Genomic DNA, 20,258 nt, shown 5'->3' with positions numbered 1-20,258 from the left:
GAAAAGTTCTGTTTTCTCTATAATGTGGGGTTACAGTATATTAAAAAGGCGGTGACGGGATAATCGCGCGCCAGATGCCAGCGCGCCAACAATCCAGCGCTGACAATTCAGCGCAAGACAGTGCAGGGGAAAAAATAATTTTTAAAGAGCTCCGACTGGGGGTTTGGGGTGGCAACCCCCCCCCGCAACGGCAGCGCGAACACTAACCAATAAAGGGGGGGGGTTGCCACCCCAAAACCCCAGTCGGAGTTCTTTAAAAATTATTTTTTCCCCTGCGCACTTCTGTCTTGCGCTGAATTGTCAGCGCTGGATTGTTGGCGCGCTGGCATCTGGCGCGCGATTATCCCGTCACCGCCTTTTTAATATACTGTAACAGTGAGGCCATGTACAAAGCATAAAAAGAAGCAAAACCGACATGCACACAAATGCCAGTCCCACCCTTGCTTCACTTCCAGCACTGGAAAAGTCTATGCATTCTTGTATATCGCTTAAAAGGAGATGCTATGACTTGTCACTTCCTACTTTGAGTGTCTGCATACATCTAACTGTTTATAACAGTGTTTTTCAACCTTTTTACACCTATGGACCGGCAGAAATAAAATAATTATTCTGTGGACCGGCATCGGTCTGTGGACCAGCGGTTGAAGAACACTGGGCTAAGTCGTGGACCAGACCCCGCCCATCTCTACCCAATCTCCACCCCAGACCCCACCCCCATAATAGTACTAATTGCACCTTGCACGTCCCGTGCCTCATCTGGAAGCCTTCCCTTTGACATTGCAATGTCAGAGAGAAGGCTTCCGGTTCAGGCGCAGGATGCCCGTAGGAGCCACTGCCCGTGGCTTTGTGCACTGAATCAGTTAGGAAGAGGGAGCTGGCTCGAAGATAACGCCACATCGATTGCATGGTGGACCGGAGGTTGAAGAACACTGTTTTGGGCCTGATGCACGTGCTGGCCCTGTGGACCGGCAGGAAATTTCTGTGGACCGGCACTGGTCCATGGACCGGTGGTTGAAGAACCCTGGTTTATAAGATCCCACCTGAGCATATAAAATCTTGTTCTGTACCCTTAAGTCCCTTTTGAAAATTATCCCCTAAGGGTCTAATTTTCAGCAGACCCCTGACTGCAGTGGTGTAGTAACGGGGTGGGGGGCAGACCACCCCAGTCACCGTGTCGGTGAGGGCGCTGGCACCTCTCCGCCCCGCCCTGCCAAACCAAGCCATGCTCACGCCATCCCTCCCCCCACCCCATACCTCTGTAGACCTTCGCTAGCACGAGCAACTTCTCCTGCCTGTTGCTCACGCCAGATTGGTTCCCCCTCTGAATCGCTTCCGGGTCACGGGGCCAGGAAGTGACATCAAAGGGAAATCCAATACTGGTGTGAGGAGCATGCTGCAGAAGTCACTTGCGCTAGTGAAGATTTAGAGGTATGGGGGGGAAGGAAGAATGCGAGCGTGAAGTGGGGGTGGGAAGGAGCGAGGGGCGTGGAAGGAGTAGGGTTGTGGAGAGTTGGGAGTGGGGGAGGCACAGGGACTGTCACCGCATTGGGCGCCTCCTACCCTTACTATGCCACTGCTTGAGTGCCCGCAATCTTCAGATCATTTTCAACAACGTGAGTTATAGCTGAAACTGTTCCTCAGTCTAGCCAGACTTAGGTCTGCCTATTGCACACTCTGTGTGACTGTCTAAATTTAGCTGCCCAGCTCTGAAATTCAGTGCTAGATGGCTAAGTCCAGGGATACCTTCAGGAAGCCCCATTTTTGCATGATCAAAATTAGTCTCATAGTGAACTTAGGAACCTGACTTTAGCTGCTTTGCTGGAGAGAGGCCAGGAGCAATGTTTCTGAGTAAGATCTAGTTTCTTACCTCTCTAACCTAATTCCATCTAAGCCTATTGGGAAAATGCTCTTTCCCGGCAGTCTTTAATATGAAGCCTTACCAAGCAAAGAAGGAAACTGGCTAGTTTGAGAACATAGCCCAGCAGCCGTGCCAGTCTGACACTGTGAAGGCCTAGCCTGTGCTCACCTTTAGGCCTTTTGCTCTGTTAATGGCTCTCAGTGGTCGAAGGACTCTCAGAACCCTCAAAATCTTTACCACAGAGATGGCACTAGACCTATAAGAGGGAAGAGGCAAGGAAGAAGAGCAAGGTGGGAAAGTTGAGAGAGGAGGAAAAAGCATGTACGATGTTAAAGAGATAGCACAAGAAAACAAATACTACTGCTTACTGAACCTTCAAGCAGCAATCATGTATTATATAAACTCTGTTCAAAACATTGAGTCACAAATATTTCATTATAGCTGCTTCAGAATGACAAATGGAGGAGGGAAAAGCCTCAGAATCCCACCTATCTTTTGTATAAATTCAATGAAAGGTTTGTTAGGGGTAAAGCAGAGGTCTCAAACTCAAACCCTTTGCAGGGCCACATTTTGGATTTGTAGGTACTTGAAGGGCCGCAGAGAAAAATAGTTAATGTCTTATTAAAGAAATGACAATTTTGCATGAGGTAAAACTCTTCATAGTTTATAAATCTTTCCTTTTGGCTAAGACTTAATAATAATATTGTCATTTATAGCTAAAGAGACACATGATCAAGAAACTGTTTTATTTTACTTTTGTGATTATGATAAACATACCAAGGGCCTCAGAATAGTGCCTGGCGGGCCACAGGTTTGAGCCCACTGCTCTAGGCTAAGGCTTTTTACACCTGCATTGTGATGTCATAGAACTTTATGATTATAGAAACATTGTAACATGATGGCAGATAAAGGCCAAATGGCCCATCCAGAGCATCCACTATCTCCTCCTCTCCCTATTGGCTAAGGCTCTTAACATTTGCATATCCTCTTCCTATAGGCCAGTGGTCTCAAACTCAAACTTTGCAGGGCCACATTTTGGATTTGTAGGTACTTGAAGGGCCTCAGAAAAAAATAGTTAATGTCTTATTAAAGAAATGACAATTTTGCATGAGGTAAAACTCTTCATAGTTTATAAATCTTTCCTTTTGGCTAAGACTTAATAATAATATTGTCATTTATAGCTAAAGAGACAGATGATCAAGAAACGGTTTTATTTTACTTTTGTGATTATGATAAACATACCGAGGGCCTCAAAATAGTACCTGGCGGGCCGCATGTGGCCCCCGGACCGTGTGTTTGAGACCACTGGGGTAAAGGGAACCTCACTGGCCCACTCAAGAGCTCCTTACATCCTATATTTAAAAGCTGGGATGATGTTGACGAGGTTCCTCTATGGTTAATATAGCACGGAGGGCATTTCATAGCCGTTATCTGTGAAGACACTAATGCGGAACACAAAATATGAGCGCATTAGAAATATATGACAGCAATCGGGTGGAAAATGTTTTGAAAGTTTATTGCATTTATTATTGCTGTGTAGGAATCTGATGTTTAAGAAATAAGAATAGCTTTACTGGGTCAGACCAATGGTCCTTCAAGCCCAGTAGCCAGTTCTCACGGTGGCCAATCCTATTACCTGGCCAAAACCCAAAGAGTAGCAACTTTCCAGCAACTCAAAGAATAGCCAGATTCTGGAACCCCAATGAGAGCAACATTCCAGAGCTGAGATTGTGATGTCATAATGCCTCATTCCACAGTGCCTCAGAGCCAACCTCATCAGTGATGTTACAATGGCTTAAATGTTCTATACTTGGCTCATGTAAGAACATAAGAATAGCCTTACTGGGTCAGACCCATGGTCCATCAAGCCCAGTAGCCCGTTCTCACGGTGGCCAATCCAGGTCACTAGTACCTGGCCAAAACCCAAGGAGTAGCAACATTCCAGCATCTCAAAGAATAGCCAGATTCCAGAACCCTAATGAGAGCAACATTCCAGAGCTGAGATTGTGATGTCATAATGCCTCATTCCACAATGCCTCAGAGTCAACCTCATCAGTGATGCTACAACGGCTTAATTGTCCTATGCTTGGCTCATGTAAGAACATAAGAATAGCCTTACTGGGTCAGACTAATGATCCATCAAGCCCAGTAGCCCGTTCTCATGGTGGCCAATCCAGATCACTAGTACCTGGTTAAAACCCAAGGAGTAGCAACATTCCATTCAGAACCCCAAGGAGTAGCAAGATTCCGCAATCCCAAAGAGTAACAAGATTCTAGAATCCCCAGAGTAGCAACATTCCATTCTACTGATCCAGGGCAAGCAGTGGCTTCTCCCATGTCTGAAGCAGCTGAAACGGTGAAATGCTGGCCACCGTCGATGTGACAGGTTCCTATTTTCAGTTAAGTATCTGAATGTTCATTATCTTCAGATTCATAATTGAGTCATTTGCATTGCACAAGAATATACAGTAGACAGTGAGGTTTTTATGCCAGTGAGATTCCCTTTACCTCTAACAAACCTATCATTGAATTTATACAAAAGATAGGTGGGATTCTGAGGTTTTTCCCTCCTCCATTTGTCATTCTGAAGCACCTATAATAAAATGTTTGTGATTCAATGTTTTTAATAGAGTTTATATAATACATGATTGTTGTTTGAAGTTTCAATATGCAGTAGTGTTTGTTTTTTGAGATGTTAAAGAGAAGTACTATACCTTTCCTGACTGTAGATTACCTGTGTGCTCTTAGCTATTCCTTTTGGTTTTTTAACTTATTTTAAAGACATCCGAGTATTTATTAGAGTCCTTGGAGGGGAATAGGAAGGAAACTGACACTGCCCTAAGATGCCTTAGCCACAGATTGTGATATCCAAAATCACCTCTAGGTGGAGACAGAAATCTCAGTTTATAAAAATGGTCTATTCCAGCCGGGTGGGGGAGAAAGACAAATCTATTTCTATTTTTTTCTCCACCCTCATCAACTCTCAAAAAAGCCATGATCTGTAATTCTTTTTGTGGGAGCTAACTGCTGAGTTATAGTATGGAGGGGGGTACAGGAAAGAGAGGGAAAATCTAATACAGGTAGCTGTGAAAGAGGCACCATAGCCTCTGTGTGTGCGTGGGGAGGGGGCAAGTCCAAATGAGCTGTAAGCTTTAAAAAAACAATAACAAAGCTACTATGATATGTTCTAGATCAGTGTCCCGCAAATATTTTTACTCTGCGGTGCAGGAAAATCTGGAAGGGCACCTGGAAATGCACAGACGTCAACAGGATGATATCACACGCATGTGTGCTGTCCTCACATTGATGTCTGCGCATGCGCGAAGGCCCTCCAGGCGGGACCCTGAGCCATCAGTGAGGGGTACTGGAGCAGGAGAGGTTTGGAAAAAAGGAGAGGCACCGGCGAGGAGAAGAGGCACAGGTGCCGGCCGACTGCCTACAGGACGTGCCTTTCGCTGTGAGAGGCACGTCCTGTGCATTAATTAGTCTAATTAGTGGACTAATTAGAGGGGTGGTTAGTGGGGTAACGGGGTTCAACTGGGAACTGCAACTCCTTGTGATCTACAGCAAGTCACTTAACTCTCCATTGCCCCAGGTGTAAAGAAAAACAAAAAAAAAACAAAATTGCGCAAGAGAGTTTCTGTGCTAGGTGGCGTGCTGCATGCTCTATGCCAGGGGTGGCTAACCTTTTGGCTTCCCTGGGCCGCACTGGACGAAAAAAATGTTTCTGGGGCCGCGTAAACGCTGCAGCAAGACAGAGGAGGGAGCCGGCAAGACGGTAACCACCCGGGGGCAGCAGAGGAAAACACTGCATCGCCCTCATAATACTTCATAATACCTCATAATACCTCATAATAGGGCTGCACATAATACTTCACGGGGCTGCATGCGGCCCTCGGCCCGCAAGTTGGACACCCCTGCTCTACGCTGTTCTGATGCTCATAGGAACTCTGACCACCTGAGCAGAACATGTCAGCCCGCCAGCCAGTGTTCAAAACCTCTTGCGCAAGTTTGTAAAAAGGGAGGGTTTGTGTGAGTTTCCAAGTTTTAGTTTACAAAATTTCATATCCTGCCAATCCAAGAAATGTCTTTCGCTGCGAGAGGCATGTCCTGTAGGCAACTCTCCTCCTTGCTGACGTCCCGCAGCAAACCCAGAATCTCGCAATGGCACACAGTTTGCGATACACTGCCCTAGATAATTCTGGCACAGCGTGCTTGACTTTTCCAGCGTGCAGCAGTCTAGCAGTTTTGGTAGGCTGCTGCAAGCTGGAAAAGCTGATTTGTGGGCTGTAAAAGGCTCTCTCTACTCTATAACAAATGTACAATTTTGAAAAGTGGATATATAAATATAAGACTCGTATTCAATTGTTTATTGTTGCTCCTGATTTTGGAGTCTGAATATACACGCCTGGGGCCACTCTTTGTTTGGATTTTAATAAACACTTACTTTGGATTTGAATACTCGCTGCTTTTTTTTTTTTTTTTTTCTGCATTGGATTTGCAGTTGGGGTTTTTTGCCTCTTTTCTGTTTGTGGCCGATAAGCACAGACAGCTGGACACATTCCTACAATGCCTACTCACTCGATCCCAAATGAAACGAGAGAGACGCCAACCACCAGCAGGTCCAGGATGTTGAAGTAGTTACGACAGAAGGAGCCCTTGTGAAGGAACGCACCATAGGTGGTCATCTGTGAAGGGCACAGAGGAAGAGAAAAAGAGACAGGAGGGAGGGTGAGAGCAGAAACTAAACGAGAAGGACTTGAAAGAGAGGAAGAGAGACATGCACCCGGAGGAAGTGAGAGGAGGAAAGGCATAAAGGCATATAGACATAAAGGCAAGGAATGAGACCATGAGTTGGAGAGAGGAAGCATGTTTAAAGGTAGAGAGAAGATGGCAGGAGGCAAGGATGGAATGAGAGGAGAATAGATAAAGGACAGCAACAGTGAGTATAAAAAAGAAAGAATGTGAGTAAGATACAAAACTTATGGTACATATATCCAGTGGCATAGTTTTCAAGTTTATTAAAATTTTGATAAAACGCAAATCAAAGACTTAGAACATAAGAACTGCCGCTGCTGGGTCAGACCAGTGGTCCATCGGGCCCAGCAGTCCGCTCACGCAGCGGCCCTCTGGTCAAAGACCAGTGCCCTAACTGAGACTAGCCTTACCTGCATACGTTCTGGTTCAGCAGGAACTTGTCTAACTTTGTCTTGAATCCCTGGAGGGTGTTTCCCCCCAATAACAGCCTCTGGAACAACGTTCCAGATTTCTACCACTCTCTGGGTGAAGAAGAACCTCCTTACATTTATACGGAATTTATCCCCTTTTAACTTTAATAATAATAACTTTATTTTTCTACTAGCTGATTACCCGGCGTTGCCCGGATATTTATTTATCCCAAAATGTCCAACCCCCTACATGTCCCACCCCCCTATGTCCCACATGTTCCACCCCCCCCACACACATGTGGAACATACATACATACACACACACATATATATTCAAATTATAATGTGAAATATTTGACAAAATGAATACAATACAACTTACGCAAAACTTGATTATAAACAACATTTTTAGTTTCACCTCCAGGAGCAAGAACATATAAATTCTTGGGTGAACCCACCCTTGAGCAAGCAACATAGAGTTGTGGGCCGATTTTATTTTTTTAAGAACTAAACATAGAATTCCACCCAAAGGGGTTTAGGAACTGATGTTTTAATGTTACATTTGAGATTTTCACCAGAGCTTTAGGAAAAAAAAGAATCTCCCAAATAAGATCAAAATCTCTCTCCTTTTTACTCTCTTTCACCCTCTGCTAGGAATTTCTGACCAGCCTGGCAGTGCAAGAGCAGACAGGAGCAGGAGTAGGACCAGCACCAGGAAGAGAGGTTTATCACAAGTCAGGATTTCACCAGTGGAATGGAGGTGGAAGGCAAGCCGATGAAGTTGGTGATGGGGTTGATTAGTGATGTGAGAAGTAGAAAAGGTTATCAGATTGCAACTTCAGAATTAGGAGGAATGTATTACCAGTTTTGCTGCACCTTCCTTCTAGTACCATCCTGCTCTTTTTCCTCCTCCATTCCATTCTATAAATCGGTTCCCACCATTAGGGTCTTAATGAAGTCAAACTACACACCATCAGAGCATTGCATTGGACAACACAGGACTCACCTTCAAGATGATTTCGATGGTGAAAATGGATGTGAAGGCATAGTCGAAATATTGAAGAACCTGCAGTGCAAAGAGGAGGAAAGATCTCCAGGTTAGGTGATAGAACCCAATATATATTTTTTAACAAGGGCAGAGATAGGTAGCTCCAGTTCTCTGGTCTTCAGGGCAACACATGCAAATTATCTGGGTTCCTATGGCAACCACTGGCAAATAACGTGGATATCTTCGAAACCAGTGCCTTGTAGTTCTCAAGAACTGGAGCTCCATGGCCTAGAGTAGCAATAAGCAACAAATGAGGAAAGTTGGGATATGGGTTCAAATTGCAGCCTTACTTCGTACTCTTTAATTGTGACCTTGGGAAAATCTTCTAAGCGATGTACATAAATACTATAACAGGCATAGCTGTGAGGAAAACTTTGAAAACTGCTAATAGAATTTGCACATGAATTTTCTGTGGCTAGACTAGACTTACAAATTCAAACATCTCATTTTGTTTTCCTATCATGCTCTCTCCACGCAGCCATCTAAAAGTGTGTTAGGAAGGAGAAAGTTACTGGATTGGGGGGCAGGGAATAAGTCACTGGGGAGAAATCCAATCATATGGAGAGAAAAGGCGAGGGAATCCCTGGAGGAAAAAAGAAACAGTCCCCGCAGAGTGGTGAGGAGTCACTGGTGAAGACACAAGCAAGAGAGAGATGAGTTCCTACGGAGGGATAAGGAGAGAGGCAATGTCTAGATGGGACATAGGGAATGAATGTGCATTGGAGGGATTTTTATAGCTTGTGGAGGCAGTGCTGAGTCCCTAAACCCCAACCCTCTCTGAAGTGTTTTAGGGATACATCACCAGGTTGCGGTAAGACTCAGGCCTGATGGGGTCCTCGGCGGCCAGGGAGATACTGCTGAGTAGAATGAAGAGAAGGATGAAATTCGTGAATGTTGTGGCGTTGATAATGCGATGGCACAGGACGCGAAATCTGGAGAGATAAAGATATCCAATAAGACCAGTAGAACTCCCAGCCAAGCAGTGTTTACCTCCTCACCAACTTGCTCCCATTTCTTTCTGTCTTTCTTTCTTTCTCTCTCCCTGCCCCCCTTTCTTTCTTTCTTTCTGTTTTTCTTTCTCTCTCCCTGCCCCACCCCATTCTTTCTTTCTGTCTTTCTTTCTCTCTCCCTGCTTCACTTCATTCATTCTTTCTTTCTCCATGCCCCCCTTTCTTTCTGTCTTTCTCTCTCCCTGACCCCATTCTTTCTTTCTGTCTTTCTTTCTCTCTCCCTGTCCCACCCCATTCTTTCTTTCTCTCTCCCTGCCCCCCTTTCTCTCTGTCTTTCTTTCTTTCTCTCTCCCTGCCCCCCTTTCTTTCTTTCTGTCTTTCTTTCTCTCTCCCTGCCCCCCTTTCTCTCTGTCTTTCTTTCTTTCTCTCTCCCTGCCCCCCTTTCTTTCTTTCTGTATTTCTTTCTCTCTCCTGCCCCCCCAAGCCACCACCTATTTCTACAAGCCACCGCCACACTAACAGATCATCTTCGTGCAGCGACTGTACAAGCCTTCCCCCCTCCCCCAGCATCAATTCAGAGAGGAAGTTCCGGGTCAGCCAGGCAGTGATTGGCTGGCCTGGAACTTCCTCTCTGATGTCAGAATTGACATCGGGAGGGGGGGGCTTGAAGATGCATGAAGATGATCTGTTAGTGTAGCAGTGGCTTGGAGAAATCAGTGGTTGCGGCATGAAGATGATCTGTTAGTGCAGCAGTGGCTTGGAGAAATTGGTGGTTGCGGCGGTGGTGGCAGCTTGGGCACAGTTTCGGGATGCTCTTTCTGAAAACAGGACATTTCAGCATCGCAAAGCTGTTCATGAGGACAATGCGACAGGCGAACTAAAAACGGGACAGTCCCGATCAAAACGGGACGTATGGTCACATTATGTATAGGGGACACACACACAAAGATGAGGAGGAAAGAGGCCTACTTATTGGTGGGGCTGAAGATGAAGAAGGAGCTGGCTTCTGGCATGGGCACTGCTTTCTCCTTCAGCTGTAGTTCTGCTAGTGGGCGCGGACGAGGACTCAGTGGGATTTCAGGCTCCTCTTCTTCATCATCTCCTGGAGGAAGTAAGGGGATGTAAAAGTTAGGTTACTGTGGTACTTTGTGTGACTAAACGCTTTGAATACGAGCCTCTTTATTAAGTAGCATCAAGAGACGGCAGATCGTTGAAGCGACTTTGTAAGATTTACAGCTCATTTCGATTTACTCTATATTGGAATGTTACAGCCTTGAATCTAACCAGCTTCCTTAGAAGATAAGTGGAAAAGGTTTGATCGTTTCAATAACTGAAAAATTTCTATTTGAAAAATTGCTGATTATTTACGGTTGGTTTTCTAACAAGGATAAAAATTGAACTACAGTGGTGCCTCGCACAACGAACGCTGCACACAACGAACTTCATGTCTTGATTCACACAACGAACTTCGTTTCACACAACGAACTTCACACAACGAACTTCGTTTCACACAACGAACTTCACACAACGAACTTCGTTTCACACAACGAACTTCACACAACGAACTTCGTTTCACACAACGAACTTCACACAACGAACTTCGTTTCACACAACGAACTTCACACAACGAACTTCGTTTCACACAACGAACTTCGTTTCACACAATGAACTTCACACAACAAACTTCGTTTCACACAACGAACTTCATTTCACACAACGAAGTCGCCCGAGCTGCCGATGTATTGCATCCTTCCGCGCAGGCACTGCAGGCAGTCGTTAGTCACTGCGCTTAACTGCCCTCTCTCACTGTATACAGTCGTCCTTTTAAGATAAACTCAATATTTTTTATATATCATGTCTTCTAAAAAAAGCAGGAAGGTGATTTCTGTTGAAATGAAACGGGAAATAATTAGAAGGAGTGAATGTGGGGTAAAACAGTGTGACCTCGTCAAAGAGTTTGGCCTCAGCAAGACCACCATTTTCACCATTTTGACAAATTTATCTTTTTTTATGTCATCTTAGCATATTTTATGCTGCAGAACGAATTATTTTTTTTAACATGTATTGTTATGGGAAAACGCGTTTCACATAACGAACTTTTCGCATAACAAACTTGCTCCTGGAACAAATTAAGTTCGTTGTGTGAGGCACCACTGTACTAGCAATTGGATATACTGCAGAGATGTTGAGTTAAATGGTGTTTTTTGACGGAAGCCTCTAGCTAGGTAAGGCTTTTATTCCTATGAGCATCAGAGCTAATTCCACCATAGGCGGCGATAAAAAAGCCTAATGCAGCTTCGTAAAAGCAGGGGGTTAATTCTTATAGTCCAAGTGTGTATTTTACACATGTTTTGCCCTGCACAATATTTTGCTGTGAAACTTATTTTCCTGCCCAGCAACTGCAAGTAAATTAAATTCTTGGGCAAAAGAGGCAAACTGACTTATCCTTCCATCTGGTTTATTGCATGGACCATGCAACCTCTTCTAGGGAAGACCCTTACCTGGGAAATCAGCGGAAGGGTAGGGGTCTTTGATTTCATTCACATTGGACTCGAACTCATCCACCTTCAGCTGAGAAACAGAGAGCAACACACAGTGTTATCATGTCATGCAAAATTCACGCCTTAGGTTTAGGGCATGGAGCATCAAGACCTCTCTCATCTGCAAACAGTGTACAGGTAGTTCCTTCCATCCTATCCAAAATGCCTCCTCAAATGGGATTTCTTTAGCAATTTTAAACATCTCTTTAATCACATTTTCCATGTATATGTTGTTATGTTATGTTAATCAGGTTTTCTATTCCGCCTTCACCTATTCAGTTCAAGGTCAGATTATATTACAGGAGGTTGAGCCAGTTACCCGGGAAATCACAATGGACAATTTGACACGGACATTCAATAGAGTTGCTAGTACAGGTAGATCAGTGCAGTAGAGGCTAGAGGCTTCTACCATGGCCTTGGGCGCTAAATGTTCCAACACTGCTCTGACGCTCATAAAAGCTTTCTGAACCTGAGATAGTGGTTAGAGAATGACACGGTGACAAAATTCATCACCGTTCCTGTCCCCGCGGATAACTGCAGGAAATAATCCCATGTCATTTTCTAGTGTCTATTTCAATCTCAATCCTTCTACACTAGCATTCTTCAAAGCAAAGCTCGTGGGTCAGTGGTTGTGGCCATTCATACTCTGATTCTTATGTGAGCAAAGGATAATGAAGCCATTGTGACATCACTGATGTGATTGGCTCTTAGGCACTGGTAGAATGAGGCATTATGACATCACAATATCTGCTCTGGATACCAGAGACTGCCATTCTGTAGTGTCTGTTTCAACCTCAGTCCTTCTACACCAGCATTCTTCAAAGCAAAGCTTGAGGGTCAGTGGTTGTGGCCATTCATACTCTGATTCTTCCCTCTCTCTTTAAAGATTGACATGAAGATGGTTTCCCGCGGTTATCCGCGGGGACGGGAACGGTGATGAATTTTGTCACCGTATCATTCTCTAATAGTGGTCACAGGATTATAGTGTAAATGGTAGTTAGCTCCAGCATTTTGCTAATTGATATTGGATGGATAAGGTAATTTGCCTGGTAGAGTTTATATTGTTGCATGCTGGGAATTTTAAGTGGACAAGATTTGTGGTGGAATATCTGTTGGAGGCACTCCGGAGTAGAACGGCCAACTTTATTAGGTGGTCGGGGGAGTTCCCTCTTCGGATCTTAAAGGCAGTGATGCTTTGTTTAAACTTGATAAAGCATGTTGTACATGTCTAAAACGCAGATATTGAAGGTTCATTTAATAAAACTGCTAGATTGTTTTTGTATAAAATGTCTTTTTTATCACTGTATCATTGTCGAGTGGGAAAACATAAAAGTTATAGCCATAATACCAAGAAATTTGTTCCATTAACCTTTTCCTATCGTTGTCCCAGATGATGGGACATTCCAAAAATGTCGTTGCCATCGTATGTCCCATACTAATAAAGAGCCAGGAATACAAAATATTTGAATTTACAGACTTATGACTTATTTACATTATGTTTACAATAGCTGTAAATGATAACGGTGAATAATACAAAACTTTGCTAAAATAATTACGATTGGAACCAGCGTAACGTAAGATTTATTACGATAGGAAAAGGTTAAGCAATAATAGCAGCAAATTTTAAGTAAAAAGGAGCTTTATGTAATCAGTAGCTTTGAGTGACCCCAGGACGGGCTTTAAAAATGCATCTCAATGGCTACGAATATGGTCTTGGAGGATGAAATGTACGGTGTCAGCATCTATGAGACAAACTTGGTTTTTTCTGTTGCACAGAGCGTTGTGGACCCCTGTTAGGTTACAAAAATTAGATAGTTCTTTGTCTAATAGATGTTGGCATTGTCATCTAGAAGCAGGAACTTTAGATCATTTATTGTTTCATTGCCCATTTATTATGAATTTTTGGAAATCAATTTGGGACCAAATTAATAATTTATTAGATAACCCAGTGGCATTATCCTATGATACTGTGATATTTGGTATGGAACTGAGAGCAAAAAGTCAGATTTCTGCGAATAACAATAAATTACTACTTATAATGACTGGTGTTGCCATTCAGCAAATCACATATAATTGGAAGGATTGGAGGAGATTAAATTACAACTTCTGGTGGAATTCTTTATGCCATATTTATAAAATGGAAAGGTTTATTGCATTGCAACGGGGATATTTTAAGAAGTTTCAGGATGTGTGGAAACCATCGACAAAGTATTGTAAAGATTAATTTGAAATTGTTCCCCTTATACTTATCGATTTAAGGTGTAGGGAGGGGGGAATTTTTATTATTACATGTTTTATATGATGATGGAATATAAGGGTGGGTGGGATGGGAAAGGGGAAGGGATGTGTTTTTATGTAATATATCAATGATTGTTTGTAAGTGAGGTAGTAAATGTTAATCTGAATGAATATTTTTAACACTTAATGTAATTTTGAAAATGAATAAAGAATATTTAAAAAAAAAAAAATGCTTTCTAATTATTTTCTGATCAAACAGAATCAATGGGAAAAACTTCAGTTTGCAGTTTTTCCAACATTAGGTTTGTCTGGACAACCCTAAAGTACATTTTTACAGAATAATGCTTAGGCAGAATGTAATGGTTGAGAGAGAGAAGAATTCCCATATTGCCAATAGCACCTGGAATCAGGGGAATATGTTCCAAAAATGTGTTCACTTTAATTTTCTGGTGGGGAAAGATTCAGTGCAGCTTCTAATGCTAGTTAAAGCATATTGGATGCATCCTTTGATTGGCCGGTGCTAAACATTTCAGTGCTGAATGTTTTAATGAAATAAATAACTTCAAGCTCTGTGGACAGAGTGTGAGCCCCTGTCAGAGAGCTAGTGTGGTTAAATTTATGGAATGGGCCATAAATTCTGTAGGAGGCACGAGCTCAGGCTGTATATTTTTGTGTCAGATCATTGGCAGCGTTGATGCGTCTCCATCACTGGGCCAGGCTGGCTGTACAGGAGCTGGGTTTCACGCACCTTCTCTGTGGTAGGTATCCCTTCTTTGGCTTTCTGCTCCAGTTTCTTAGCTAACATCTGCTTCTCCTCCTCTGACTTCTCGAGATACGATCTAAACAAACGGTTAAAAAGGAACAGTATCAAGGGAAGAAGCATAGTAACATAGTAGATGATGGCAGATAAAGACCCAAATGGTCCATCCAGTTTGCCCAATCTGATTCAGTTTAAAAAATATATATATATATTTTTTTCTTCTTAGCTATTTCTGGGCAAGAATCCAAAGCTCTACCTGGTGCTTGGGCTCCAACCGCTGAAGTCTCCATCAAAGCTCACTCCAGCCCATCCACACCCTCCCAGCCATTGAAGCCCACCCCAGCCCATCCTCAGCCAAAAGGCCATATACAGACACAGACTGTGCAAGTCTGCCCAGTACTGGCCTTAGTTCTTCAATATTTACTATGATTTTCTGATTCTAGATCCCCTGTGTTCATCCCACGCTTCTTTGAACTCCGTCACCGTTTTCCTCTCCGCCACTCTCTCGGGAGTGCATTCCAGGCATCCACCGCCCTCTCCGTAAAGTAGAATTTCCTAACATTGCTCTTGAATCTACCACCCCTCAACCTCAAATTATGTCCTCTGGTTTTACCATTTTCTTTTCCCTAGAAAAGATTTTGTTCTACGTTAATACCTTTCAAGAATTTGAACGTCTGAATCATATCTCCCCTGTCCCTTCTTTCTTCTAGGGCAGGGGTAGGCAATTCCAGTCCTTGAGAGCCAGAGCCAGGTCAGGTTTTCAGGATATCCACAATGAATATGTACGAGATGGATTTACATGCACTGCCTCCTTGAGATGCAAATCTATCTCATGCATATTTATTGTGGATATCTTGAAAACCTGACCTAGCTCCAGCTCTCGAGGATCGGAATTGCCTACCCCTGTTCTAGGGTATACTTCAGTTAAATGTTTTGTAGGGATTGGCAGTCATTAACAGTGATGTCAACGGCATTTCTTTGGTCGTTTCCTGTAACTGGCAAATGAAAACGATCAGGGTTTCATTTGCCAACAACAAGTGTGGCAATGAGAGTCCTTCGTCCACAATTCTCGCCTCCCTCCCATGATCCATGGCCCCCCACCTGCGATCCAGGGCTCCACCCTATTCCCCTTAGACCCTAGCTGTGTAAATGTTTGCTGCCACCATACTGGATGTGGCTGTGGCTATGAGCAGGAGTGAATGGGCATTTCTCCTGCCCCAATGAACCCTCACTGGACCACCAGGTAGGCCCAAAGGGCTTATGGGTGGGGAATGGGGAAGTCGGGGGAAAAAATGTCTGCTCCTAGTGTAGGGTGTGTGGAAAGTAGATCCAGTGCAGGGGGACAGATCCAAGTGTTACATCTCTTCCCCCCACATGTTAGTCCCCATTTCTTCATCAATGTCCCTCCTGATGTGGGATAAAAATCAACCCTGGATCTGCCCATCCTGCCCAAACATAACCAGCTGGTTATTCAGATTCCAGCTTCTACCCACAGAGTTCAAATCTACTGGAGAAGAATGTCTGAAGAGAAACCTTCTAGGGGAGGACTAGAGACAGCTACCATTTGGTGAAAGTAATCCATCCACAGGCACAACTAAACCTCTTTCAGTATTCAGTCCTCATCCGGGAAGCTATCCCTCTCTTTCCATGTTGTCCTGTCCTATCGAATTAATGTAGTTCTGCGTTCCTTTAAACATTTCATTTCTTTACTCTCCACACCTCTTTCAATTATCTATATATACTTTAATGTACACCGCATAGATGCCCTGTGAAATGCGGTATATCAAGGTTAAATAAAACTTGAAACTTGCACCTCCTGCTGGCCAAGTCAAAGCATTGCAGCTGAGCCAGGGAAGAATACTGTAGTTCCAAGGTCTCTTCCACCAGGGATTTTTATCCCCTTACCTCCTTCCAAGGTAAGCAAACCCTACTGACCTGGAGGTTTTCCTCCGCTTCCTTTCCTCTTCTTTGGCTTTCTGTGCCGAAGTCAGGCTCTCTGCTTCTGCCAGGTTATCCACCGCAATGGCCAAAAATACGTTCAGTAGGATATCTGAACAAAATGGGGCTAAAGAAACTCTCACTCATGATGGGGTTTGCTTTCTCGCCTTTATTACAGCATGCATCCCTTTGAGCCACTTGTACCTTCTTGGTCATTCTAGCATAATGTTGTTTGGAACCCTTCAGGCCTGTGTTTGCATCCATTTTCGCTTAGTTTCATTAATATATGGTCCTCAATATGGTCCATGTCATAGGGAACAGACTAAGTTCGTTTATGTTTCACACCACTTTCTTCTTCCCAATCACTGCATTTTTTTTTTTTTTTAATTTGCATTTCAAATTTATATACAAGAATCCTCTTGATACAGCAATACAGAGCACAACTGTTAAAGAATATATATGATTATCATCAAAAGTTCACAAGAAAAAACCAAACATAATAAACTATAAATCATATAAAGATTAAAACATTATAAGTCTTCCTTAGACCACACTATACACTGGAGAAACAGGTAAGAAAGATAGAGAGATCTCTTATTATAAAAAGAAAAAGGAATACTAATAAGGCTTAATGCAGTTTAAACCAGTCTTCATTTCTTTACAGCTCTAGTACTATTGCATTAATTTTTTTGCATCCAAAAAGGTTCGAACCAGCTCTGGCTCAACAAATACATATTTTATACCAGCATATTTTATCTGACAAGAACGCTTCAAAAATTAGAAACTGCCGCAACTCAATCAGCTGGACAATTCTCAAAAATTGTAAGTAAACTGGATGAACTAACTACATCAGTACAAAATATGACTGAAACAATCTCTAAGTTTGTTGTCAAAAACTGAGTCTCGTTTCAGAAGAAAATTGAACAATTGGAAAATCACAGTAGGAGGCTTAATCTTCATATATTATATTTTCCAAAAATACAATTAACTAATCCCTCAGACTTGTTTAGAAAATATTTGACAACTGCATCTATGGTCTTGTAATCCTACCGGTCTTAAAGGAACTACAATGATGAGTTCCCACATGCAATGGAATAAATACAGGGCTGGATCAGCCTAACCCATAGGACAGGGGTGTCCAATGTCGGTCCTTGAGGGCCGCAATCCAGTCGGGTTTTCAGGATTTCCCCAATGAATATGCATGAGATCTATTAGCATACAATGAAAGCAGTGCATGCAAATAGACCTCATGTATATTCATTGGGGAAATCCTGAAAATCCGACTGAACTGCGGCCCTCGAGGACCGATATTGGACACCCCTGCCATAGGACATGGGTTTTTTGACCAGCTCTAGTGAAACAAGGGGAAAACGAGTTTCTAATCCACAGGTGTCAAAGTCCCTCCTTGAGGGCCGCAATCCAGTCGGGTTTTCAGGATTTCCCCAATGAATAGGCATGAGATCTATTTGCATACAATGAAAGCAGTGCATGCAAATAGATCTCATGCATAGTCATTGGGGAAATCCTGAAAACCTGACTGGATTGCGGCCCTCGAGGAGGGACTTTGACACCCCTGTTCAATTCCAGTCCTCAAGATCCACATACAGTTCAGGTTTTCAGGATAATCAGGATGAATATGCCTGAGAAAGATTTGCATATAAAGGAAGCAGTGTACTCTCTCAGGCACAGGGCTACCAGACATCCGGATTTCCCCAGACATGTCATCCTTTTGCGGTCATGTCCGGGGGTCCGGACGGATTTTCAAAACTCAGCATTTTGTGCGGGTTTGGAAAAGCTTTCCTCCACATCGTGTCACATCTATACATGAGCGGATGTCCAGCCCAACGAGAGCAGGTAGCCCCAGTTGAGTATTTGAACATCAAAGATGCCCAAAGTTGCTGAAAAGCTAGGACTGGATTTATAGAACGTGGAGTTAGCACGGTCTAATGTTTTCACATCAAAAGAGAACACAGTTTAAAAAAATAAAAAGAGTTATTCAGGATAGGGTGTTTTGTTGTTGTTGTTTTTTTTAAGGATACAATTTCCACAAACGAAAAGGATGATGAAATATAGACAGACCAGCACTCCGGGGAAGGAGGGCCCTCCATAGGCCTGAATCCCATTGTACATGACAGAGTTCCAATCTTCTCCTGTTAGGATCTGGGAACAGGAAAGAGCAGGAGACCAAGCCTGAGCTTATGTAAGAGAAGATGGTTCTAGAGGGGTATCTGATGGATTTATCCATGGTTCCTAAGCTCAGTTTTTGGCATTTGCAACCAGGTTTGACTTTCTGGATCTCCATAACAAATACATTTAAGATACATTTGCAAGCACTGTCTCTAGGGGAGGCATTTGAGCGCGTCTATTTGTTTTGTTTGGGAACCTAAATTTAAAAGGTATGCAAATCACTCATGTATATCTACAAATTAGAGAGGGTACAATTAAGTACACACATTTTTAAACTTGTATTCAAACCAGGGGTGTGGGCAGAAATCCAATTTTGGGCAGTCCATTCCATGCAACCACTAACCTTTTCCATGAGGAAGTAATAAATGATGTTGCCTCTTGGTCTACTCTCTTGAGCCTCATACCATGACTTCTTGTTCTAGAACATTCCTTCCTCTATAATAGTTTGTTTCTTGTGCATTATTTATATGGGGGAGGGTGTAGTGCAGTGGTTAGAGCTACAGCCCCAACACCCTGGGGTTATGGGTTCAAATCCTACACTGCTCCTTGTGACCCTGGGCAAGTCACTTAATCCCCCAGTGTCCCAGGTAGAGTGTGAGCCCACTGGGACAGATAGGGAAAAGTACCTGAATAATTTGTAATCTACATAGAATTGTAGGATAGGCAGAATATAAATTAATAATATCTTTCAGGTATTTAAATGTCACTGTCATATTCTCCCTCTCACCTCAGCCCTCCCCTTCTGTCTCCTCAGTCATGTTCTGTGCTATCTCCTCTACAATGATTTTCTTACAACAATATGATTGAGGAACAGGGTAGTCCCAACCTACTTACAGAAAAGACCCAGGAACCAATTTTTCTGACTGCGGCCTAAAAAGGAGCTGCCACCGCCCTTGCTCTCCCTCTCCCCACCTGTTTTACCTGGAAGACACTGATGAGTGCTTGAGGGAAATTGTCAAAGGTGCTCCTCCGCACTTCCATGTCCTCAAAGTTGAATTTTCCACCAAACATCTGCATGCCCAAGAGGGAGAAGATGATGATGAAGAGGAAGAGGAGAAGAAGGAGGGAGGCGATGGAACGCACTGAGTTCAAGAGGGAAGCCACTAGGTTATTCAGCGAGGTCCAGTACCTGAGGGGAAGGATGCAACATCTTTAGAGTGGCTATTGATGCCTCCTTTTGATTGAAGCTGCAGAAACATGACCACATTTTAAAGACCAACCTTTCTCCACCTCTCTTCATCCTTTGCAGTCAAATGAGTGACAGCAATGGCAGGCCATGAGCCTAGTTCACAGAGAGCTATGTTCCCAGTCTCTGTAGCATCCCCTTTTCCCCTATGTCCAGATTACAAAGGAAATTCACAAAATGGGTGTGGGGGGGGGGGGAGAAGCATCTCATGTCAGAGGGAGCCCCTGTCCTGCTGGCCCACCTCTACATTACCCAAGAAGCTGAAAGAAAACTATAGGAGAGAGGGAAGCTGAAGAGGAACTTCAATGTGAAAACACAGGAATCTGAGGATGAAGGAGGGAATGGAGAAAAACCTTTTGGATAGAGTAGAATAGAGATAGGAAAA

The 20,258-nt window shown here is 43.3% G+C and overlaps 1 protein-coding gene across 2 annotated transcripts in view; it reads right to left on the bottom strand.

Annotated features, from left to right (window-relative positions):
- Nucleotides 1-20,258, bottom strand: part of CACNA1S (calcium voltage-gated channel subunit alpha1 S) — a 112,579-nt gene that overhangs the window by 44,883 nt on the left and 47,438 nt on the right. For both annotated transcript variants that reach the window (XM_033918421.1, XM_033918420.1), the window contains exons 12-21: nt 19,609-19,816; nt 18,540-18,660; nt 16,498-16,612; nt 14,551-14,641; nt 11,526-11,595; nt 9,994-10,126; nt 8,877-9,006; nt 8,033-8,092; nt 6,440-6,546; nt 2,027-2,114 (exon numbers count right to left, since the gene is read on the bottom strand). In XM_033918421.1, coding sequence (XP_033774312.1) covers nt 2,027-2,114; nt 6,440-6,546; nt 8,033-8,092; nt 8,877-9,006; nt 9,994-10,126; nt 11,526-11,595; nt 14,551-14,641; nt 16,498-16,612; nt 18,540-18,660; nt 19,609-19,816 — 1,123 coding nt within the window. The remainder of the gene's footprint in view (nt 1-2,026; nt 2,115-6,439; nt 6,547-8,032; nt 8,093-8,876; nt 9,007-9,993; nt 10,127-11,525; nt 11,596-14,550; nt 14,642-16,497; nt 16,613-18,539; nt 18,661-19,608; nt 19,817-20,258) is intronic.

Source organism: Geotrypetes seraphini, chromosome 13 (assembly GCF_902459505.1).
Source record: "Geotrypetes seraphini chromosome 13, aGeoSer1.1, whole genome shotgun sequence".
NCBI lineage: Eukaryota > Metazoa > Chordata > Amphibia > Gymnophiona > Dermophiidae > Geotrypetes > Geotrypetes seraphini.
The sequence above is the reverse complement of the archived record's forward strand: the minus strand, read 5'-3'. Positions and strand labels throughout refer to the sequence as shown.